Raw genomic sequence first — 21,711 nt, 5'->3', positions numbered from 1 at the left:
CTCCCTCTTTTGATACAGGAGGCCAAGCAGGGTGATGCTGGCCTGTCTGGGACTTAGAGATAATGTCCCTGTCTCCACCCCTCCGTTGTGCCCCTCTTGCTACACCCCCTTGCACATTGAAAATAAATACCAGTAGCTCTTGTCCCATCAGTCATGTACAGACTAAACCTGCACGTGCATGTGAGGAGCTTTAGCGTGCTGATAATGAGGATGCACCTTTTTAATGCAGAGGTTTAGCAAGTTTTGAGGTTTTTTTCAAATGTAAAAACATCAGTGTAAAATGGTGAAATAGTAAAAGAAAAAAAAAGCAATAAAAGCTCACAATAAAAACTGTTCATCATATTTGCATTGCAACAATCAAAACAAACAATTTTGTAATGAATGTTCTGTTTTTTATTAGGCACTACTAGCACTCGTAGCACAGTATTCGGACATTAAGAAATGAAAAGGAAATTACAATAAATCATAGGTTCAAAATATTTTCTATTTTCTTACAGAATGACATCTTGCAAACAGTATATAGGACAAGCACCTAAGTGTTTGTCACTTGCACAAACAAATCAATTTAGCCAAGTTTAGCCAAGTTCATTTTGTCAAAATCATATCTAGAACATACCATTTAGTGTGAGTGACATTCACCCTTTGAAAAAAAGTCACACCCAACTTTATTTATAAGCTGCTGGAAGGAAACTTAAAGGTCCAGTGTGTACGATTTAGGGGAGTTCACTGGCATCAGGAGGTTTTCACCAGGAGCCGAATTATCAGCAGAGGTCTCTTCCTCTCCAAAGCACAGAGACCAGGTGATTAATAACAGTTTAAAAAAAAAAGTTGAATGAAGTAGTTTTACATTACAAATCAGTGTCTAGGCGTGTCAGAGATGGGCTGCTTGCCCAGCACCTGCTAATGTGTGTACACCTTATTTCTGATCAAGACGTTCAGGAGGTCTTTAGCAGGAGCCGATTGTCTGCAGAGGTCTCCTCCATTTCATAATAAACAGACCCAGCATTTTAAACTGGCAAAACACTAAATAAAGCAGTTTCACATTATAGAATCTGGATTTTTCTCAACACTGCTCGTCGCTGAGAGGCTGCCAACTACGGTGGCCAACACAAAAACGCGCCAGTGTTTGGTCTGGGCTGCTGCAGAACATGGTGGTGCAACAAGGCAGACTCCATGAACGAGTACCGACTCCCTTTGTAGATATAAATGGCTCATTCTAAGGTAACAAAAACATGATTCTTATTTTCCGATGACTATACGCTAACAAAAACATTATTTTACATTCCATTATTGCCTATATATTCAGACATCCAACACACTGGACCTTTAAGAAAATAATGGAAAAAAATTATAGTTTGGATTCGTCTTAAGGCATCTGTTTATATAATAGTTAATACATTTTGATACAAGTATTTTGAAATGAGTCCTGTAACATGCAGTCTATTAGTACAGAAAGAAAGATTAATAGAAAAGTGTATGTTTCACACATCGTCAATCTGTCAAAATAAACAAATATATGTGTCGCTGTTTTTTAATTATGCACTTTGATGGTACTAATTCACAACTTAATGTTTTTACGTGTTTTACATTTTATATACATGAACCATTCAGCTGTTCATTCACTTTTCAATACTTTCTCTCCTTGCTTTACCAGAGAGTCAATGCTATCATTCACTGTTCTCGCCACATTTTTTGCAGCTTCATCCGTCTTTTCTAAAGTGTCTTTGTTGCTGAATTTTCGTCTGCCCACCTCAGTTACCGCAGATCCAGCAGCTGCCCCGATAGCTCCGCCAATCACCCCCCCCAAAAGCACACCAAGCACCAGACCCAGCACTGCGCCCCCTATGACTACCTTGGGCACCTGTTTAGCAGTATTCCCAATTTTCTCCCACATTGGGCTCTCAGCCACCATTTTGGCCCCTGATTTTGCCCCAGAGCCAATCTGCCCCCACACTGGACTCTGCGCCACCTTCTTTGCACCAGCACCAATTCCAGCTCCAAGTCGCACAGAGCCGTCAGCCATCATTTTAGCTCCAGTTTTGGCCCCAGATCCTACTTTTCCCCACACAGGACTCTGCGCCAAATTCTTTGCCCCGGCTCCAATCCCAGATCCGACACGCATGGAGTTTTCCGCCACTATTTTGGCCCCTGATTTGGCCCCTGAACCAACTTTTCCCCAAACTGGACTAGCTGCTGCTGCCTTTGCTCCAGATCCCACCCATGCAGAACCATCCACCACTGACTTGGGAACTCTATCTCCTACTAGTTTGGACACATGTCCAGCACCAGCTCCCACCTTCCCCCACACAGGACTATCAGCCACAATCTTCTGGACATTTTTTGCTCTAGTGCCGACTGTCCCCCACACCGGACTATCTTTCACCTTCTTTGCTCCCTCACCAACCCACACAGAGCTATCTGCCAAAAGTTTGGGCAACATCTTTGCACTGGACTCCATTTTCTCCATAATGGAACGAAGAAGTGAAGGGGACATGGTGGAACGTGTAATAGGAGGAAGGCTCTCATTATTCATTGTTTTTACACTCATCTCTGCCTCATCCCTTGTTTTCTCAATCTCATCCTCTAACACTTCCTCCTCTGCCTCAGCCACAGTCTGCATATATGGATAGAGAACCCGCCTTTCAGAGCTGAGCTCTTTAACGTCTGCCAGTCTGTCTTGCTCCACTATTTCTCCCCTTCTCTCCCTTGCTAGCTGCACCTGTCTCTGCCTCAATTTGGTCTCTGCCTCTTGAAAAGCAGGATGAGAACAACACTGTCCTCCACTTTCCTTCACTGTCTGCTCCACCTTCTCTAGCAGCTCTGCCACGTTCCTCCTCTCCCTCCAACCTCCTCCCGTCTCCATCACATGAAACCTGTCCCCGCATTTCTCCACGAGCTTTAACAAATCCCCCCGCTGACCAGCAATATATGCCTCCACGCTGTCACTGCCTGCCTTCCCACTCTCCCTCAGTTTATCTGCGTAAGTAAAGAGGAGAATAGTGTGTCTCTGGACCGCCTCTGGGCCAAAAACATTCTCAAGTGCCTCGAGAGCCTTCAGTTCGGTCTTTGCAGGCTGGTCTAAGGGGACACACATGAGGAAGGCATGAGGGCCGGGGCTGGACAAAGCAACACAGGAGGAGATCTGAGCTCGCACCTCATCTGGAGCTCGCTCTGAATTGTACCAGTCTGGGGTGTCCACTACTGCCACCTGCAGGTGAGGGAGGAGACACATGCAGCAATATAAAGAGTTGATTCACAGGAAATCGGCAGTGCACAACTGAATTTTTATGACACAACAAGAAGAGAGAGATTACATTTTAGAGCACAGGTATGAGATGAGTGAAAGTAAAATGAAAACATGAAAGCAAACAACACAATATCATACCTGTCTTCCCTCAACCATGGATTTCTTTTTCTCACACTCCTGAGTGACCGCTGTGAGGCTATCCGGGCATGACTCAAACACCTCCCGCCCCAGTATGCTGTTGCCAGCTGCACTCTTCCCTGATCCAGATCGCCCAAGCAGCACCAGACGCAGCTCCGGAGAGGATGAAGAAGATGAGGAGGACGAGGGGAATGAGGTTGGAGAGGAGGATCTGAGGAATGAGGTTGGAGAGGAGGATCTGGGGTATGAGGTGGGAGAAGAGGATCTGGGGAATGAGGTTGGAGAGGAGGATCTGGGGAATGAGGTGGGAGAAGAGGATCTGGGGTATGAGGTGGGAGAGGAGGATCTGGGGTATGAGGTGGGAGAGGAGGATCTGGGGTATGAAGTGGGAGAGGAGGATCTGGGGTATGAAGTGGGAGAGGAGGATCTGGGGTATGAAGTGGGAGAGGAGGATCTGGGGAATGAGGTGGAAGAGGAGGTAAAGGTTGGCGAGGAGGGGGAAGAGGTAAAGACAGGTGAATAAGGAGAGGAGGTCGGAGATGCCTCAGGGGATCTCTCTTCAAAGCTGTTCATTCTGTGGTGTACTGAAAAATCAGAGGAAATTTGGAGTTTAATATGGAAAATTAAGAGAGAATTAATTTTTTGAAACATTTGTCGTCATAGGAGTGCACTTTGAAGTGACATAACATGAGATGAGACAGTGAGGTCCTGTAACTCACAAGTAGTGACCACTTTGGGAGTTGATTTATCCTCAGACATTTGAGAGAGTATAGCTCCATCTACAGAGGAAAACAGTAAATATGAGTCCTGTTTTGTGCCCACATTTCTTCTTTTTTTACATGGCATTGTAATGTTGAATATTGGGTACAAAAATGCATATATTTACCTGCATTTAATTTGAAACTGGGAGTCCTCTTGAACTGTCTGTCATCATGCGGCTCTGAATAGGACTGTTGCTCTGGTGCTGGAGTTGAATGAAGCCCGTTAGATCTTTGCCTCACACCCACACTTTCCTCTGTTTCATGCCTCTCTTCTCTCCTCCTCTCCAAGATGGTGCTGTACTCCTCTCCTCTATCCACACGATCCACACTCCTTCGTGTTTCTGTGTTTAAGATGTGTGTTGAAGCGACGGGCTCTCTTCTCTGAGCTCTGTATGTTTCCATAAGTTCCCGCTTTCTCTCTTTCACTCGTTTCTCCAGCTCTCTCTCCTGGGCTGTTCTCATATAGTATACCCCATTTCTCTTCACCATGTTGTCCACCTGTTACATAAATACATGAACAATATTTTATACAATATCCCCCATACTCACATTTAGAATTACAGTGTTATATTTTAGAATTCCTGCAATTAAACTCTGTGGAAAAAAAACTGTGAAATCAATTCCCATGTCAGTCAAGGTCACAATGTACCTGTCCCGACTACAGCTGGGTGTGTGAGTATGAAACAGGGCGTTGCTGGGAAAAACATACACGCTCAGTGACATTCTCAGACAAATCAAAACAAAGAGCTCTACCATGTGCAGTATGCAATAACATTTCACTTTCTGAAGATTCTAAAAAAGTGCTTGACAAAAATCACAAAATGCACGGTACCTCATTTCAAGAGATCTTAAAGCATATGCCCAAACTGACCCAAACTGACCCAAATTGACTATATTGTGAGATAACCAACATAATCAATATGAAAACAGAGAAGCTGTTAACAGTACACACTGCAAAAATTTGTGTACAAACACTTCATGCAGTTGTTAATTGTTCTCTATGCCGACATCTCACCTTATCCAGCAGCTCCCGGACTTGATCCCTGTCCTGACGCTGACGATTATTGAAGACATGGCACCTTCCCCCACAGCTCTCAATCATCTGCCTCAGGCCTGGGTGTTCTTTCTGCAGGTATTCCTGCAGAAAAACAACTTAGATTTGCAATAGGTTGCCTCTCTCCCTCCATAAACAGCAGCTGATTAGTTGATAATCCTGTCAATACTAGTGCTGGGGAATAACTAGTCAAATGTAATTAAATTGCATAATAAATGTTTATATAATTATTAAAATTATTATAGTTACTGAGAAAAAATGTAATTACATTACAGTTACTAATTAAAATGTTGGTGATAAAAAGGGTTTACATCTGTTAAATTATTCTCCGTAAAAAGTTTATGTGTAGAATGGAACATTCATTCTGTTGCTTTGCATCTTTTTATCATGCAGGAATGCATTTTTCAGCTTTATTGCCCAGTTTAAAACATTTATAACAAAAATAACCTTCCTTAGACTGGTCATTACAGACATTCTTTTATGTCACACTTTCATTAATAAATATGACTGCATAGGATCTTAATTACTCAAAATATAAAGTGACTACAAAATGGAAGCCATATATTCAGTTTTGGCAACCAAAAGCTGATGCCTAGTTGCCAGCCTGGCAACCTTTTAAAGTAGCATTGAACCCTGTATACGGTGCTAAAATTAAGAAGACTTGAAATTTTATTTAGTGTACTCTAATACCACCAGTGTTCTTCCCATCAAGTAGTCCCCACAGGTCAGCAGGACCAGGGTGTGATCCAGCGCCTCCTCCCCAAATGCCTCCTCCAGCTCTGCAGGCACACGACACTCCATCTGGGAAAGAAAACCAAGGAAGGAAAAATAGAAAAAAATCATTATATTTGGACTTTCATTGACAACTGTTCATCATTACAAAAACATTGTAAAAAAAAATTGCACCTTGTGTACTAATGATTGTTCTGTATAAAGCAAATACAAATTAAAGTTGTATGTATTATGAAACACAAGTGTAAATAAAATGTAAACTAAAAGCATGTCTTTGGCTTTTAGAAATACCCAAACAATGTTATTGATGACTGCATCAGTGAGAAATAATGCCAAAAGCAAAATACAGGTGGAAGGGCAAACAACCACCAACCAACCTCTGTGAATTGGCCAACAGGAACCAGCAGCAAAATAGCATGCGGGCCTGGTGCAACCAGCGTCATCGCTCGCTCCGTCTCCTCCCTGACACTTTCCTCCATCTTCCCGCCGGTCCAGTACCATCTCGGCGCTTCCACCACAGTCAAACCCCTGCCCTCAGAGATGCCCTGTCGCAGCTGGCAGCTCCTGGAGGCAGTGGGAGAGATGGGTGACAGCTGGCCAAGGATAGTGTCCGCCGAAGAGGTCTTGCCACATCCAATGTTTCCCAAAAGAATAAGTCTCAGCTCTTGGGGCGAGGACCCATAGGAGCTCCCTCTCAACTGCTCACTCATGGCTGTAAAAAGAGAAAGGAAGAGAAAGAGGTCAAGTGTGTTATCTGGATGTAATTCAGTACCAAAGATTTATTTGGTAGGAAGCTACACCAACCAACCAAAAGCAAAGGTGTGTTGTGAGAATGTGTGTTCGTACATGTTGACTTTTAGAAGATGAACCCACATGCAAATGACACTATAAAAAAAGAACTAAACAGGTTGGGTAGGAGTCTAATTATCTTATCTGACATCACAACTCTTTTTTAAGCAAATGTGAAAGTTGTGATGCCTTTTATGTGTTTCATCTGTGATATGTGCAGGATTCTGGATGTTTGTGTGCAACAGTTAAAAGAACACCATTTTCTTATTTAATGTCACATTTCTTTCCTATTTATTTCCTCCATCCTCTCACCTCTTGTGCATGACTTAACAAGAACTACGATAATTGATAATAGCTATGCTCTCACATGAAGCTTTCATTTCACTGAAACCTTTCTTCCTTTACTAACTGCATCCCTTTTTACTTAGTGTGCATGATACGCCACACCTTGCCAGTCCTGTCCAACTACATTCTGGCTGGAGTTTTATTTGTGGACCGATATGCAAACATGCACAAAACACATCCACCTACATTGAACACAAACACAAGGACCAAACATATAGCATATCAAGTTCACTATGACAACAAACAACAGTGAGAGTGAAATTCAAACTTGGCATTTAACTAACACTAAAAGTAAAGAGTATTACCAGACGGACACTAGTTGTTTTGTCTATTCAAAGCACACATAACACTGACAACCATTGCTATGATCACTAATAATCTACAACTTGCTGCTTCAGGTAAACTTCCACTTTTATATTTAGATGATTAGTACCTAGTTTAGTAAACAGATATATTAATCAAACAATAATAAACATACTTACTCAATCGATCATGTATCGTCTTCTCTGTGTACTGTTTGTTCCGTAGTCACTGAGATATGTCTCTCCTGCAGACAACTTCAGTACATGTCAACTCCCAGTCGACAACTGAAATCTGCCTACGCAGGTAGGATCTGCAGTCTCAGGGAGGTACCTGTCTCACCACTCCCAATTTTGAATGCATACACACATGAACACACTCACAAGTATATTTTCTCCGTGCACAACAGGTTTCTTTGTCTACAGGCTACTAAGCATTCCAAGATGGGGCGGAGGAGGTATATCCCAGGGCACATGTGAATCATTCTAACTTGGTTTTATCTACCACACCCATCAGGTCTCAAACTAAGGGACGGTTTCAAATAAGCTGTCTTTGAAGGTTTAGAGCCACTAAGGTTAATAACTGGTAAACTATGCCTGTAAATATTTTTGCAATGCTGCGGTTGTCAGGACTGAGGGCATGTAACCAAAAGACATGACAAGTTGAAGGTGTAAGGTCAGTTATTCAACAAGGAACTTGACTTTGGTTTTATTGTACGTCATACAGATGGGCATTAACCAGTCTCAACAGTCTCATCCTACATAGCTTCTGAAGACACTGAAGCCTCAAGAGTCACTTCTATGGGGACTGTACATTTTGTATTATCTACAAAAAAAGATAAATAAGATCACAGGTGTTGAATTATTACTTCAATTAGAGACAGACGATTGACCTCATTATGAAATTTCCTTACAATAACATTTCACAGGTAATTACTTAAGTGCTAACCTGTGGTCAAATGATCTGTAAAACTAAAATTAAAATTGCTCTCTAACTATATACACCAATCAGCCACAACATTTAAACCACTGACTGGAGAAATGAATTGCATGATCTCATTACAGTGCAATGTTCTGCAGGGAAAACTTGTTCCCTGGCATTCATGAGGATGCCACTTGGCATGCACCACCCACCCAAACACTACTGAAGACCAAGTACACCTCCTCGTGGCAATAGTACTCCCTGATGACAATGCCCCCCCAGCAGGACAAGGCACCATGCCACTTCGCAAAAACTGGTCAGGAATGGCCCAAAGAAGGTAGCAAAGAACTCAATGTGTCAAACTGGCCTCCAAATTCACCAGATCCCAATGCGACTGAGCATTTTAGAGATGTGCCGGTACCCCAGATCCAAGTCTGATCCATGGTGGGGCCTTTCTAGATTGGACTTGCCTCTGACCTGTAAAGGAATGGACACAGGACCTCTGTGGTTGTCCTGTGGTGTCTGGCACCAAGACATTGGGGGTTGTACTTGGTCTGCAATGGTGTTTGCATGGAAGGAGAATGACAGGTGGCATCCACATGACTGCCAGGATGAAAGGTTTCCCAGCGGAACACTGCATTGTAACTGCAACTAATGATTATTTTCATTGTCGACTAATCTGTCAATTATTTCTTCGATTAGTCAACTAATTATTTTATCGAAAAATGTGTTAAAATATTGAAAAATGTCAGTCTGTCTCTCCCAAACCCCAAAATTATGTCATCTAATGTCTTGTTTCATATTCACGCCAAAAGGTTTTAGTTCACTGTCACGGGAGAGTGTGTAAAGCTGCCAATATCTGAACGTAAAAAGCTGCAGTAAGAGTATTTTGGGGTACTTTTATAGTACTTTTCTATGAAAAAAGACTCAAACCAATTAGTCGACTACTAAAATAGTCACTGATTATTTTAATAGTCGATTAGTCATCGATTAGTCGACTAATCGTTGCAGCCCTAATTGTAACAGGATAACCAATGTCATTAACTTCACCTGTTGGTGGTTTTAAGGTTTTGACTCATCAGTCCATTTAGCCTGAACTAATCATTTTGCAGTATTGCAGATTTGGATGTACATATCCTATAAATCATGACCTAATTTAGATTTGAACTAGAGGCTTCTGTGATACCTAGTCATATGCAATCACATTTATCATTGTTCATTGTATTATCGATCCAGTTTTATTCTTTAAGATTAACTTCTGCAAATTTGTAGATTCTTCAACTTTTATATTTGAGTACAAATGTAAGAACATGTAGGAGACTATGTAATAAATCTATGTAATGCCTGATCAACTCCACTGTAAAGCAGAATAACAGAAATTGACACTTTTAATGTGTCCAGTGACAAAGTCAAGAGGTACCTGGTCAAAAAAGTTACATAATACAGTCTTTACACATCTTTAAATCAAACAATCAATGAAAGAAAATAACATATTACAGTAAATTGGTATATTTGTGATAAAACAAAAATATTTTTTATAGTGCAAACAAATATTCTTTTTTAACAAAATAGACTGTAGACTTATTTTCCAAGTGTAAACTGACCTATAGTGTCTTTCAGCATAACAGAAGGTGCTGTGTGCTGCTGGTGTGGTCTTCATCATCACTCACAACCCGGGCATCACATAGGCAATGTTTTCGAGAGCAGAGGCCTTTAAAGAATAATAGAAACAGGTGATTCCTCTTTGTCACTCATGTACATGTATGTGTATTTAAACAGAGTGTAAAGTAGTGTATGCACTGTTAAGTGGCTGCATCTCTCACCAGTGTGTGCTGAGTGCAGCTCCTCAGCTCAGGTATCTGTGCTGTGAGGCAGATCAGAGGAGCCAGGGCGCACAACAGAGAGTCCAAGAGCAGAGACAGACTACTTGACATACTGATCATTTTCTGTAGAGTCACAAAGAAAAGCAATTATCAACCCTTGGTGCAGCAAGAGTTTTATGCTCTCTTGAGGCTAAATGAAACCTACACTCCACTGTTCCTGTAGTCAGATAATGGGCAGAATTATGGAGCAAAAACTAGAGAAACGTGTTTGTTTCTGAACTTGAATTCTAGGTCAGCAATATCTCACAGCTCACAAGTTTTGCTTTTAATGTCTTTACTTTCTTCAGTACTGTACAAAATATTTAATTAAAAACAAAAACACAATTTTCCTCCTTAGGCATAGGTTAATGCTTTTTCCCGATCACTTGATCCGCGTAAAAGAAAACTAAGGTACCTTTTGGGACTCCTAAGTGGTAATTTAGTCTGGTTAACTCTGAATGCCTCAAAGGTGGACTGTATTCACTATTGTGGATTTATTGTATTTATTCTCAGCCACTGTGCCAGACAGGCATATCATCCCTAATCTGTCAGTTTAAAAGGTAAACAGGAAAAAAGAGGAACATGTACCACTATGGATTGCAGCAACACTTCAGTAAGGTTTTATCATAACAGGAAAGATAAAAGCTACGGACATCCAATTATGAAGGCACAGCCACTTTATTATCTATGTAATATGCTAACAATACAAAAGGAAAGCATCCCAAACCAGTATTCAAGAGAATATTATGTTTTTTCCTACACTAAATCTACCCACATCTGTCTCCTGAAGATGGTGGCCAATGAGGGACAAGGATTCCCCCAGCAGGTGTAGGTGAGCCGCAGCACTGACAGGATCCCGGGCAGAGCAGCCAGGACTCCTGGATGTGGATCTGAGAGTGTCCCAGGCTGAACTTGTGGGACTGCACATAGAACTGATGGGACTACAGGCGTCAGTCATGGGGCTAGACATCATGGGATTAACTACAGAGGTCACTGTAGAAGCAATGGCTGTCACTGAACTTGAAAAAGGTAAGAACGGACGAGGCCTGTGGGTAACTGGAGTGGCAGGAGGGGTGAGAGTCCTGGATACAGGACAGTCTGCCTTGTTGTGCTGGTTATCTAAATACACCCAGTAGTCTGACATGGAGCTTGCCTGGGGGAAATCAAATGGTATAAAACTGATGAGCAGAAGTGTAGCAGAAAAAAACTTTGAGCATACAGGGTAATAATTACCTGATCAATGCTGCCCTCTGCTGTGCAAGATGAATGCAACAACTTGTCTCTGATATCCTGGAGGAGAGAGTTTACGCATTAGTCATGAGTAAATATGGAGGGGATGAAATTACAGGCAGTTTATGAGTTCTTATAGTCTTAACACCCACAACAAACTTAACCTGACAGACTTAAATGTATGTAATCTCCTCTGTTCTCTAACCTCTTCCCCTTCTTTTGCATCCCATCTGTCTCGTGACACACAGACTGGATAATCACGGAGGAAGCCAGAGGACTCTTCTCCATATAGCTCAGGCTCAGCTCCACCATTACCTGCAATATGTCATGTGTTTATGCATAAACACTCTACTTAGATCATATGATTAATCATGGCGTTTTTAGCTGAAATTTGCTCACCATTTACCACTGAGATATGGATTTTCTTGTTGACTGAGCCTTCTGGTTCCTGAAGGAAAGCAAACAATAAGCACGGGGAATTAAAATAATTTAGATAATCAAAAATAACATTTTTGAACATCTCGCATGACAGTTGCACCTAATTTCAGGGATCAACATTTAATCAGTCATATATTGTATTCATTTATTTATTTATTTATTGCATTACAAAAGCTGAGAAATGAGTTTGAGTGTGTACCAAACTGTATTTACACATAAAGCCATAAACTGGCAAAAGACTACTATAAAGTGCCACAAAGCAGAACAGTTCAGAGTTCACATATCTGCAATCGAGGATGTGACATTGCAACAGAAGATAACAACAGTGATGCCAATGTATCAGTAATCTCTCACTATATTAGAATATATGAACATGCATTATTTGTCACACCCCTAATCACAACTGTTACTCTGCTGCAGATGAAAAATAATTTGAAACACTTCATTTCTCACTGACTACAGTACCAGCACAGCCCCAGAGTCCACCTTGAAAGGCCTCTTGGTGCTACATTCCTCAAAATCCGAATTTGGTTCTGCCAGCTCCTCCACGTTCATTAATAAGTCTTTGTAGGATCCTTTCTTTTCCCTCTGTCTGCCACCACTCAGTGGGCCTGCTTCTCTATCCATCTGCACAGTCAGGGATGAGAGGGACAGCCATTCAACAGCAGCATTATAAGCTATAATAAGATTGAAATGGAGTGTATCTATGGTTCCTGAGCTAAATATTCTCTTAATTTGGCACATTAAACGAGACCTTTCCAGGGTTTCGTTTTATCAGCAATGTCTTGTCCATGGTCAAATGAAACCTTTGAAACCTGCGCCCTAAAATTTGCAGGCAGAACAGCGTTCTTGACTTTAGGCACCAATATCTCTCCACACTGGCTGAAAGGATTTTTATGATTCAAACTGCATTTGAAATGTCCATCTTCCTTTGTTTTTGTTTGTTTTGTGATTTGAACTGTGAAGATAGCCCTTACCAATCTCTTACAAAGTAGGTTTACATTAGGGGACACATGCTCAAAACCTAACACAAGGCTAGACTAGGACCCTGGGAACACAGGGATGATCCCTAATGAAGCAGGTTAGGAGCTCCAGTTGAGATTAAAGGGAAGAATAAAGTGTAATTTAAGCAATAATTCAGCTACAGTGTGAGATAAAGACCATTTATAAAATGTGCTTTATTTAGATGCTATGTCTGATGCTGTTTTAATTTGTCAAGATTTATGTCAGACAAAAAAGGTGGGATAACTACATATGCTCTGCTCAAAATGTGTGACAGCTGTAGCTAGCTAGTGCTAATGCAAAGCTATCTGTGGTACCAAACAAGCAATGGTGAGTGGGCATGGGTAGGGGTTGACGTTACCTTGCCACAGGGATTTAATGCTGGCTCATTAATAAAATGGATGTGCTTCTGCCCAAATATATTTCACAACGGGTTGAGCCAGTTTTTATCGACAGCAATGAAAACAAACAGATATGGCAGAGGACAGGCTGTGACTGCTGACTAGTTACGTGCTGCCATGTAACAAGTTCAAAGTCTGTCGTCGAGGTTTATAGACTGATTTACAGCGACAGTTTAACGGTAACTTCGTGGCTAAAAGCTTAACGTTCATTTTGAAAGACTTTTGTGTATAATACTTCCGGTTTCGTCGACTAAACAGCGAGCTCAAATAACAACTTGGCTTAATGTCACGTCTGTCGCCGCCACGCTCGGGTAAACTCACATCCGTTCGAAGCCTGAACAGAGTAGAGGAAAAGCTGCTGACTCACGTTTAGTGCTTGCGCTTCCCCCGTGTCTCTGCTGATTCATGTTAAGACCGGAGCCAAGTAAGCAAACTGATTTAATAGATGACCGATTAGTGTGTCATGTTGCAGCCAGCTGGACGAGCAGGGACACGTTCGTCCAAGTCTGTTCGTCTGCAGCTCTGAGACATTATTTATTTATTTTTATTTATTTACATAAAATTATCCTCTTGAAAAAAGTTTTGGATAGTTTAAAAAAAATAATAAAAATGTTGCAAGACTTCAGCAGACATAATTAATCGATACATATTATCAATAAATATCAAATAAAAACAGTTATGCGTGTCTTTACTTAATAGGCATAATTACACCTGACGGCCAAAAGTATGCAGGCACCCCTGTCTATATACTTTTGTGTACTTTTGATGTGGGGCTGTTTATTTGTGGTTTATTTTAGTCAAATTAATTCCAAAAACACAATATATAAGTATTAGTAAAGACTTTTAATCTATTCCCTGTAGACTCAACTGCTACACTATCTCTCTGACCATGTTGCATGTTTCCCACTGTACAGTGAGTTGTTACAAATGATTTTAAGAAATGGTGCCTGTTATCAGCTGGACTTGTAGCCCAGAAATCACAAATTTGCCTCAAAGAGCTTCGCTATCTGTGCAACATGACCTCTCCAATCCTTAGACACTGAACACTATTGTCAATATTGATTCCAACATTGTGCCTGCAGCAACTCCTTTTCCTGTTTCTTGAAATGCACCTGTTCAAAGGGAGAAAACAATTTGAGGTTGATGTGAACAAACTTAAAAGAACTGGAACAGCACTCTAATCTCAGCCCCGTCCAGCACCTTTGGTATGAATTTTGGGGAACATCTACTGTGAGCCAGGCCTTGTAATAATAACCCAGCAGCATTGTTGGACCACACTGATGCTGTTATGATTTAATGTGAGTGAATCCCTACAGCCAGATTCAAAATCCTGTGGAAAGCCCACCCAAAAGAGTGGACGCAGCAAATAATTTTCAGGACTAGATGTTCAATAATCACATCTGGATGTAATATTTTGGCATCCACATACTTTTGGCCACGTAGTGTATGTTCTTTCAGCTGTATTAGGTTGCTAGTATTTTGTATCACTTACACAAGTCACGACTAAGTAAGTCATATAGCATGCCACAGTCATTTATTTTTTCACATTGACAGCACTGTCAGAGATCTGGTAACGTGGTTAAACAGTGTCATGTTTCTGATGAACTGATAACTGCTGGCATATTGTCTTGATACAGTCATGTGATTGTTCTCTAACATTAGTCACAGTGTCAACACTTCCTTTCTCTGGTATCAGAAACTCACACAGTCATGTTTAGAGTCGGCTCCTCCTCTCGCCTGATCCAACTTTGGAACTCTGCAGCTGCACTGTCATGTTTAGCACTCAGCCCTCCCTCCCTCTGGTTTTCCAGGGCATTGCATAAACTTCCTTACTCATGCTAAGTCCCATAGTCCCTCCCCTAGAACTTTTCCAAGTGGTTCTCAAAACTGCTGCATCATGTTAACTCTCCAGTCCCTCCTACTGCTTTCTGCTGAAATTGCCAGATCATGTTTAGCTGTGGTTTTGTGAGGCTGAGTTCCTGTTTTCATTCAGCTGCTGGAGGGAGGAGACAGAGGAGGATCGTATATAAGAGGGAGAAGACTGAGGGCACACAGAGCACAAACTGTACTGTATATCAAGAGAAGAAACGTGAATCACTGTGGACACTACCAAACCTACAGCACCTCCTAACTGGTGAGTAAAACACTGGATCTATACTGATGTTTTTGTCATACTTTAAATATTTTGTGATGTTTTAAACCTCTTCAATCCCTCTGTAATGTTGGTGATCATGTTGCAAGGTGGCCTGCAAAAGCACTTTTCTGACATCTGAACTTTCTTCAGGGCTACAATGGAGACAGAGAAGAACACTCAGCCAACAGCAGAGCAGCTGACTGACATGTAAGAATGAGCTGCTGTGATTTAGTGTAACACTTAATCCTTCTTTCAATCATATTCCATGCTTCTAGACGATTGTTTTCAAGGTGTACATTTCTTAAAAAACATTGAACTTACACTTCGTTCAGTTGATCTTATCTGCATTAGTGCTGCAGCATCCGTAAGTAGGTTTCTAGTGCAGTTTGTGATGACTTTCTGGTCATGCTTCTGTTTATCAGCTGCACGCTGCCCACAGTAGACAAACATCTATAAGTGCAGTCACACAATGTAGAACTTCTGTACTTTGGAGTCCCATATTTGTTCTTTATGTTTATCCCATGCCTTCCTCTCTCACCTGTTACCCATTTTTATTTTGCAGGGATCTGTCAGAGCAAATCAAAAAGGTGACAAAGGATAGTCACGTCAGAGCAGAAAACACAGAACTGATGCTGAGCTTCCAGAGGGGACGAGTCTCCCTGCCGCAGTACAAGGTAGCATTTTAAATCTCTTATCAGATGATATCACTTTTATTCTTACCTTTTGGTATGGTAGGATGAATTTTTTGTCTGACACCACCTCTCCTCTTCCTTCTCAGCTCCTCCTGTGCTCACTGTATGAGATCTACCAGGCCTTGGAGGAAGAGATGGACAGGAATTCCGACCACCCTGGTGTCGCACCCATTTACTTCCCAGCTGAACTGGCCAGACTGAAGGCTATCGAGAAAGACCTGGAATATTTCTACGGCCAGGACTGGAGAGAGAAGATTGTTGTCCCTGCAGCGACTAAAAGATACTGCCACAGGCTCAGACAAGTATGTTTCATCATAACTTTTATAGTATATCACACAAACACAATTGCTTCTCTTCTGTTTGACCCTGAAATAACACTTCATCCCTGTTTTGTTTTGTTTTTTAGATTGGAAAAGAAAACCCTGAATTTCTGGTTGCCCACGCTTACACACGGTACCTAGGTGACCTGTCTGGAGGGCAGATCCTGGGTCGAATTGCTCAGAAGTCCATGGGGCTGAAGAGCGGCGAGGGTCTGTCGTTCTTTGCCTTCCCTGGTGTGTCCAGCCCCAACCTGTTCAAACAGCTGTATCGCAGCCGCATGAACAGCATCGAGTTGACGGAGGAGGAGAGGAACGGCGCGTTGGAGGAGGCTGTCAGAGCCTTTGAGTTTAACATTCAGGTACGTTGCGATGATAGTTGGACAGAGCAAGGAACCTTCAAACAGAAATTTTGCTATGAACTTACAAAACTGATGTTTGCTCTTGCAATTGTTCATCAAAGCCGAAGCAGCTAACTGACCTTTTTGCATTTGTTTTACAGGTCTTTGACGATTTGCAGACGTTGCTGGGTGTCACCGAAAACCAGCCGCAGACCTGTTTGACACGCTCCACACCAGTGAAGACACTCCAGATGCCCGAAGCCATCTTTAAAACTGTCCCACTGCTCAGGATGGTGCTAGGACTTTTTGTGGTTCTGGCCACAGTCAGCGTAGGAGCCTTTGCTTTTTAAAGATACACAGCAAGAAATACTATGTATTGATCTGTTGCTGCCACTGTAAAACTATTCAGATTATAATCCCGTAAGATTTTAAATCCCTGTAAATAACTAAATACTGTATATTTTTGTAATTTATCTGTGAAGCTCATTAACAATGTTTTCATGAAGTTGAGTGTAATGATTTTTGAAGTCTACTATTTCAACACTGTTAACCAGTAATGTGCAATATATCAGCTTTTCATACTGTAAATATGTTACTTTTTAATAAAATCTTATGTTGAAAGTAAAGTACTTATTCCTCGTGCAACTTTGTGAAATATAGTCCGTGCTTTAGTTGGCACTGCTTATGCATATATTCTGGTAATGGGAAAGACACTGCTGATGTTCAACGTCCAGCTGGTTGACATTTGCACTAATGTTTTGGCAGCACACCATGAGCCTGCTGTTCATTTGGCCCTTGGTCTCATAATCGTTCCTGGTAAAACACTGAACAAACTTCCATAAGATTGTGCAGTTGTTGAACACAACTGCTGGTACACCTTCTATAACACGGTATAGGTCACCCCTAAATCAAAAGTACATATTTTTCCTGTTTCCTGTAGTGCTATTTATTGTCTAGATTATTTTGGTGCGAGTCGCTAAGTGTTGTGGATATCACCCATAGAGATGTTTGCATTCTCTTTAATATGATCAAACTAGATGGCACTCAGCTTGTGGTGCGCATTTGAAAAAAAAAAAAAAAAAAGCATTTGAAAAACTCAACAGCGATGTCTCTTTCCAAAAAATCATGACCCGTTTACTCAAGAGAAGCTATGGACCTTGCTGTGAGCACTTTCATGTAGGAACTATTTTCTTAACACCAAACTACATCCACCAACCATATCACCACAAAGAAGGACGGCCTCTTATGGATGAGAGGCCTGTGCTCATGACAGACGAGAGGGAAACATTAATGGCGTCCTCCTCGGCTGAGCTGTAATGTTCGTTTGCTCAGTGGTGCTAGCTGAGGTAGCAGTAGATGCACGCCTTCTCCTGTGCAGTAATACAGTTGGCAGGTGTGGTTCACTAGAAAGAAAGTAGTTCCTACATGAAACTGCTCACAACAGGGTCTGTGGATTATCTTGAGTAACCAGGTCATGATTTGTGGAAAGAGACATTGCTGTGAAGTTTTTCCAAATGTATTTATCTGGCACTTTGAGTACCACAAGCCGAGTGCCATCTAGTTCCATTATACTGGAGAGAGGGCAGACATCTCCAAAACTTGGTAATAGAGCTGTACCCAACTCAGAATGATGTCAGACAAATCGGATTTGGCTGTTCAATACAAATACTCAACTATTTATTTTTTTTCTTCAGATGTTGTTCCAACATTTGCTGACACTAGATATCAAACAGAAGCCACAGACTATATCATACTAACTTGCTCTGAGCTGTAAATTCACCATTTCTAACATCTCGAAGCCTGACCAGACAAAGCCTCTCTTTCTCAGGGCAGCTGCCTCCATTTCTATCCAGGTTCACACTGCATGTGGAAGTGCCGTGAAGTGCAGCAATTTTCTGTGGACTGAGACTTGCTTGCTTTCAGCACCCATCTTAACCAGTTTGGCTGTTCACAATGGTGCGGCGCGGTGCCAAGGGTCCAGGCCAGTTCGTGATCTGCAGCAAAAATTTCAGCATCTGGTCTATTTTTCTGCAAGCAAATCCAGCAAGACAACACACTGAACATGTATTGTAAATTATATAAAGTGTTATAAAATATGGTATAAATGATCTGACTATGATAAATGATAGAATACACATCCCATGCTTCCACATATTTGTCAGTTATGTCTCAACAGAGTGCAAGAGAGAGAAGCAGGGCCACATACACTCACATACACACACAAACAAGCAGAGACAGAGCTCTATATGTGATTTAAACAGGGCAGAGAGCAGAATCGCTTGCTGACCAGTGCAGAAAAAAAGCGCTTCTGGTGTAAACATCCAGGCAACATCTGACAGGCGGCTGCACGATAAATAAGAAATCAAGGTGCTTCCATGTCCAATGTGAACCTGCCGTCACATAGATTCACCCTGGGTCCAAGACAGCAGTGGCCTGCAGCTCATTCTGCAGCTACGTGTGGGGACTGAAATGTCCCCAGAAGTACACAGCACACTGTCTGACAAAATAAAGAATAAATAAAGAAAAACAAAGAAAAAACAAACAATCTCGATTGACAAACAGCACTACAGGACAGAGGACACAATATGTATTTTTGATTATGAGACGAACTGTCCCTTTAACGCACAATTAAGACACAACACATCACTTGTGTAAAATTTGGTATCCACTTTTATTGTGGTTTCATGACTTTCCTAAAATCTGCGCACCAGTGGCACACATTATAAATTAAAAACACAAACTGATTGTTAACAGCAGCCAGAGCAAATGTCTGGCTTCATTTCTGGTCTAATTTATAGTGACACAAATCAGTAGAGTGCTGGTATCTGTTTCCCCGTAGAGGACAACTAAAAGAAAAACAAGTCATGTCAGAAATGATTGTACTTCACAGGAATTGGCTTACCTCAACCTTAAAAGGCACAGCAGCCTGAGTAAATCAGAAATGTCCTCTTACTGTCACGTAAACTGTCCGAATCTTTAAAAGCTGAAATAATGCTTTACATTCAAGATACATTCCCTTTTACTGCTGCAGCTCCTCCTTCAGCATTTTACTTGTTTGTGCTATACATTACTACGCAGTCAGTATCAGAGAGTACACGCCTAATACCAAAAGATAAAGCAAATTTGTTTCACCAGACCACGGAGCTCTGAAAATGTATCACTTTCTATGAGAAGGCCATCAACACAAAACAAAACTCAACGGCTTCAAACTAAAACAGAAGAAATGACACGGGTTTACAACTGACAGGGTTAATTCACAATGTTACCTCAACATGCCAATCTCTACCCACCATCTCCTCAAAAAACACACACAGACACACATATCAAAACACACAATCATCTACGAAATCTACAAGCTACAGGGTGCCAGACGAGGGGTATCCCAAGGTGCTTTAAGGGGAATTGCACAGCGTATTTTGTTTGTAAATGTCACTGACAGTAAACAATGAAAAGAACACACAGAGAGCACACACTCAAGGCAAAACAAAGGAAGGGATCCATACTGTGGGAAGGCAAAAAGACTGATTCATATTTGTAAAAGCAGCTTTAAAGGAAAAACTACAGTACAGACAACAAGACCCTAGTCAAATAAAATAGATTCAATCTTCAAATATCTTCTATCTAAAATGGCACCACTCTATCTCATAGCGCTGTAGACATGGGTGGTCATGGGACCTCATAACTTAACTTTGTTCAGTAAAACATATTTTTCTGTTTTGATGATTGCATATAAGTAGAGCAGCCTGTGTTTGAGTGACATTCAAGGCCACTGGTTCATTTTAAAAACACAGTAACTTCACTTGACCAAGACAATTCCCTACATTTTCTCCATTTATACAAACATATTGCACATTACGTCTAGAAAGGGGGAGTCAATTACATTTGTGACATGCATCTAATTACCATAAAAACACAAATTAAAATAGACATACAAAAGTGAAATTACTTTGCAGTAATATTTTTGCTACGTGTTCAGCTTTCCATATTCTTCATCTAGTTTTATTTGGCACGTTGTCCTACTGTAAAAGGCAAAGAGTTTCCAAAGCCTGAAATAGGTGCTTAACAGACTTAAACAATGTACTGTGGGCACAGTTTTCAACACCTATCTGTTTCCTAAAACACCCTCCAAAACATCTGCATAATGCCACATCACCTTGGCTACCTGTTGGAACAGCTAGGACAGTTTCGGCTAAAAAAGGTGCAGTTACTTTTAGGCAGAAGCGGCCGTCGTGGGGCTGCTCAGTTGGTTTCGTAAGAGGACAGCAGGGCTGCGTCTACCGGCTCCATGCAGGAAGGGCAGGTGAAGGAGCGCATCAGCCAGGGGTCAATGCAATCGACGTGGTAAATATGAAGGCAGGGCAAGAACCGGATGGGATCACCGTACTCAAAATCCATCATGCAGATCACACACCTGGTGGAGAGAACAACAGTGGGTTTATAATCTTTAAATATGAAGATAATGCTTGTAAAAATAGCTCATGACAATCTTTACAAAGTCTTAAAAATGCTAAGACATGCGCTTTTTTTGAGGTTGCCTTTTAAAATGGTAACATTTCTTAAAAATAATTTACAGAATGCCTCTCACATTAACGCTACACAGATCAGGACAGTGAAACCAACAACACTGATGTCTTGTTTCCAGCTGAGATGCTCAGAGCAGTGGATCCACTGTCTGCTAGCTAGCTGTCACTATGGGATCCATACCCGAAACCCAATTTGTTCAGGACCTATACCTATCGACTGACCAATGTCCTGGGGCCTCATTTATAAAAGAGTGCTTAGGATTCATACTAAAAGTTGACTTGCACCCAAAAGCTGAAAATGGCGTGCGCCAAAAAATAATCTGATTTATAAAACCGTGTGCACGCACACTTGCATGCAATGTTCTCTTTATAAATCACAGACCTCCTGGAGTTGTGCGCACCCAGATCCGCCTCATATTCCGCCCTCTACATGCCCTAGTTCAACCATAAATGGTCATGCAAATCACCTCATGAATGCGATCTG

General features: G+C 41.4%; 4 protein-coding genes across 11 annotated transcripts in view; 1 reads left to right on the top strand and 3 right to left on the bottom strand.

Moving 5' to 3' along the window:
* Positions 1–17,330, top strand: part of LOC126390053 (heme oxygenase-like) — a 160,006-nt gene extending 142,676 nt beyond the window's left edge. Inside the window, exons 2-7 of the mRNA XM_050044146.1 lie at positions 15,310–15,354; positions 15,505–15,561; positions 15,917–16,028; positions 16,133–16,348; positions 16,453–16,725; positions 16,866–17,330. Coding sequence (XP_049900103.1) covers positions 15,512–15,561; positions 15,917–16,028; positions 16,133–16,348; positions 16,453–16,725; positions 16,866–17,054 — 840 coding nt within the window. The 5' untranslated portion in view covers positions 15,310–15,354; positions 15,505–15,511 and the 3' untranslated portion in view covers positions 17,055–17,330. The remainder of the gene's footprint in view (positions 1–15,309; positions 15,355–15,504; positions 15,562–15,916; positions 16,029–16,132; positions 16,349–16,452; positions 16,726–16,865) is intronic.
* On the bottom strand, positions 371–7,693 carry LOC126390038 (uncharacterized). 3 transcript variants are annotated; one of them, XM_050044119.1, is made up of 8 exons: positions 7,549–7,693; positions 6,310–6,644; positions 5,891–6,001; positions 5,162–5,284; positions 4,272–4,644; positions 4,105–4,164; positions 3,386–3,969; positions 371–3,208 (listed from the first exon to the last, which is right to left on the bottom strand). In XM_050044119.1, exons 2-8 carry the CDS (start codon positions 6,640–6,642, stop codon positions 1,616–1,618), a joined length of 3,177 nt encoding a protein of 1,058 aa, XP_049900076.1. In that variant the 5' UTR covers positions 6,643–6,644; positions 7,549–7,693; the 3' UTR covers positions 371–1,615. The 3 variants fall into 3 exon arrangements, with proteins under 3 accessions (XP_049900076.1, XP_049900078.1, XP_049900079.1); XM_050044121.1 differs by having other exon boundaries at positions 7,545–7,646; XM_050044122.1 differs by lacking the exon at positions 7,549–7,693 and having other exon boundaries at positions 5,883–6,001; positions 6,310–6,578.
* LOC126390050 (uncharacterized) lies at positions 7,573–15,275 on the bottom strand. 6 transcript variants are annotated; one of them, XR_007569917.1, is made up of 8 exons: positions 12,283–13,553; positions 11,779–11,827; positions 11,585–11,694; positions 11,383–11,439; positions 10,925–11,302; positions 10,111–10,233; positions 9,892–9,998; positions 7,573–7,710 (listed from the first exon to the last, which is right to left on the bottom strand). XR_007569917.1 is itself a non-coding variant. In XM_050044142.1 (8 exons), the coding sequence occupies exons 2-8, from the start codon at positions 12,442–12,444 to the stop codon at positions 9,954–9,956; spliced, it is 924 nt and encodes a 307-aa protein (XP_049900099.1). In that variant the 5' UTR covers positions 14,925–15,275; the 3' UTR covers positions 8,041–9,953. The 6 variants fall into 6 exon arrangements, 5 of the variants coding, with proteins under 5 accessions (XP_049900099.1, XP_049900097.1, XP_049900096.1 ...); XM_050044142.1 differs by lacking the exon at positions 7,573–7,710 and adding an exon at positions 14,925–15,275 and having other exon boundaries at positions 8,041–9,998; positions 12,283–12,444; XM_050044140.1 differs by lacking the exon at positions 7,573–7,710 and adding an exon at positions 13,588–13,852 and having other exon boundaries at positions 8,041–9,998; positions 12,283–12,444.
* Positions 17,331–19,351: 2,021 nt separating the features above from the next.
* The window catches only part of rnf11a (ring finger protein 11a), a 6,441-nt gene continuing 4,081 nt past the window's right edge, over positions 19,352–21,711 (bottom strand). Inside the window, exon 3 of the mRNA XM_050045051.1 lies at positions 19,352–21,115. Coding sequence (XP_049901008.1) covers positions 20,944–21,115 — 172 coding nt within the window. The 3' untranslated portion in view covers positions 19,352–20,943. The remainder of the gene's footprint in view (positions 21,116–21,711) is intronic.

This window comes from Epinephelus moara, chromosome 5 (assembly GCF_006386435.1).
Source record: "Epinephelus moara isolate mb chromosome 5, YSFRI_EMoa_1.0, whole genome shotgun sequence".
Classification (NCBI taxonomy): Eukaryota; Metazoa; Chordata; class Actinopteri; order Perciformes; family Serranidae; genus Epinephelus; species Epinephelus moara.
Note: the sequence above shows the minus strand (reverse complement) of the source record. Positions and strands in the feature narration are given on the sequence as shown.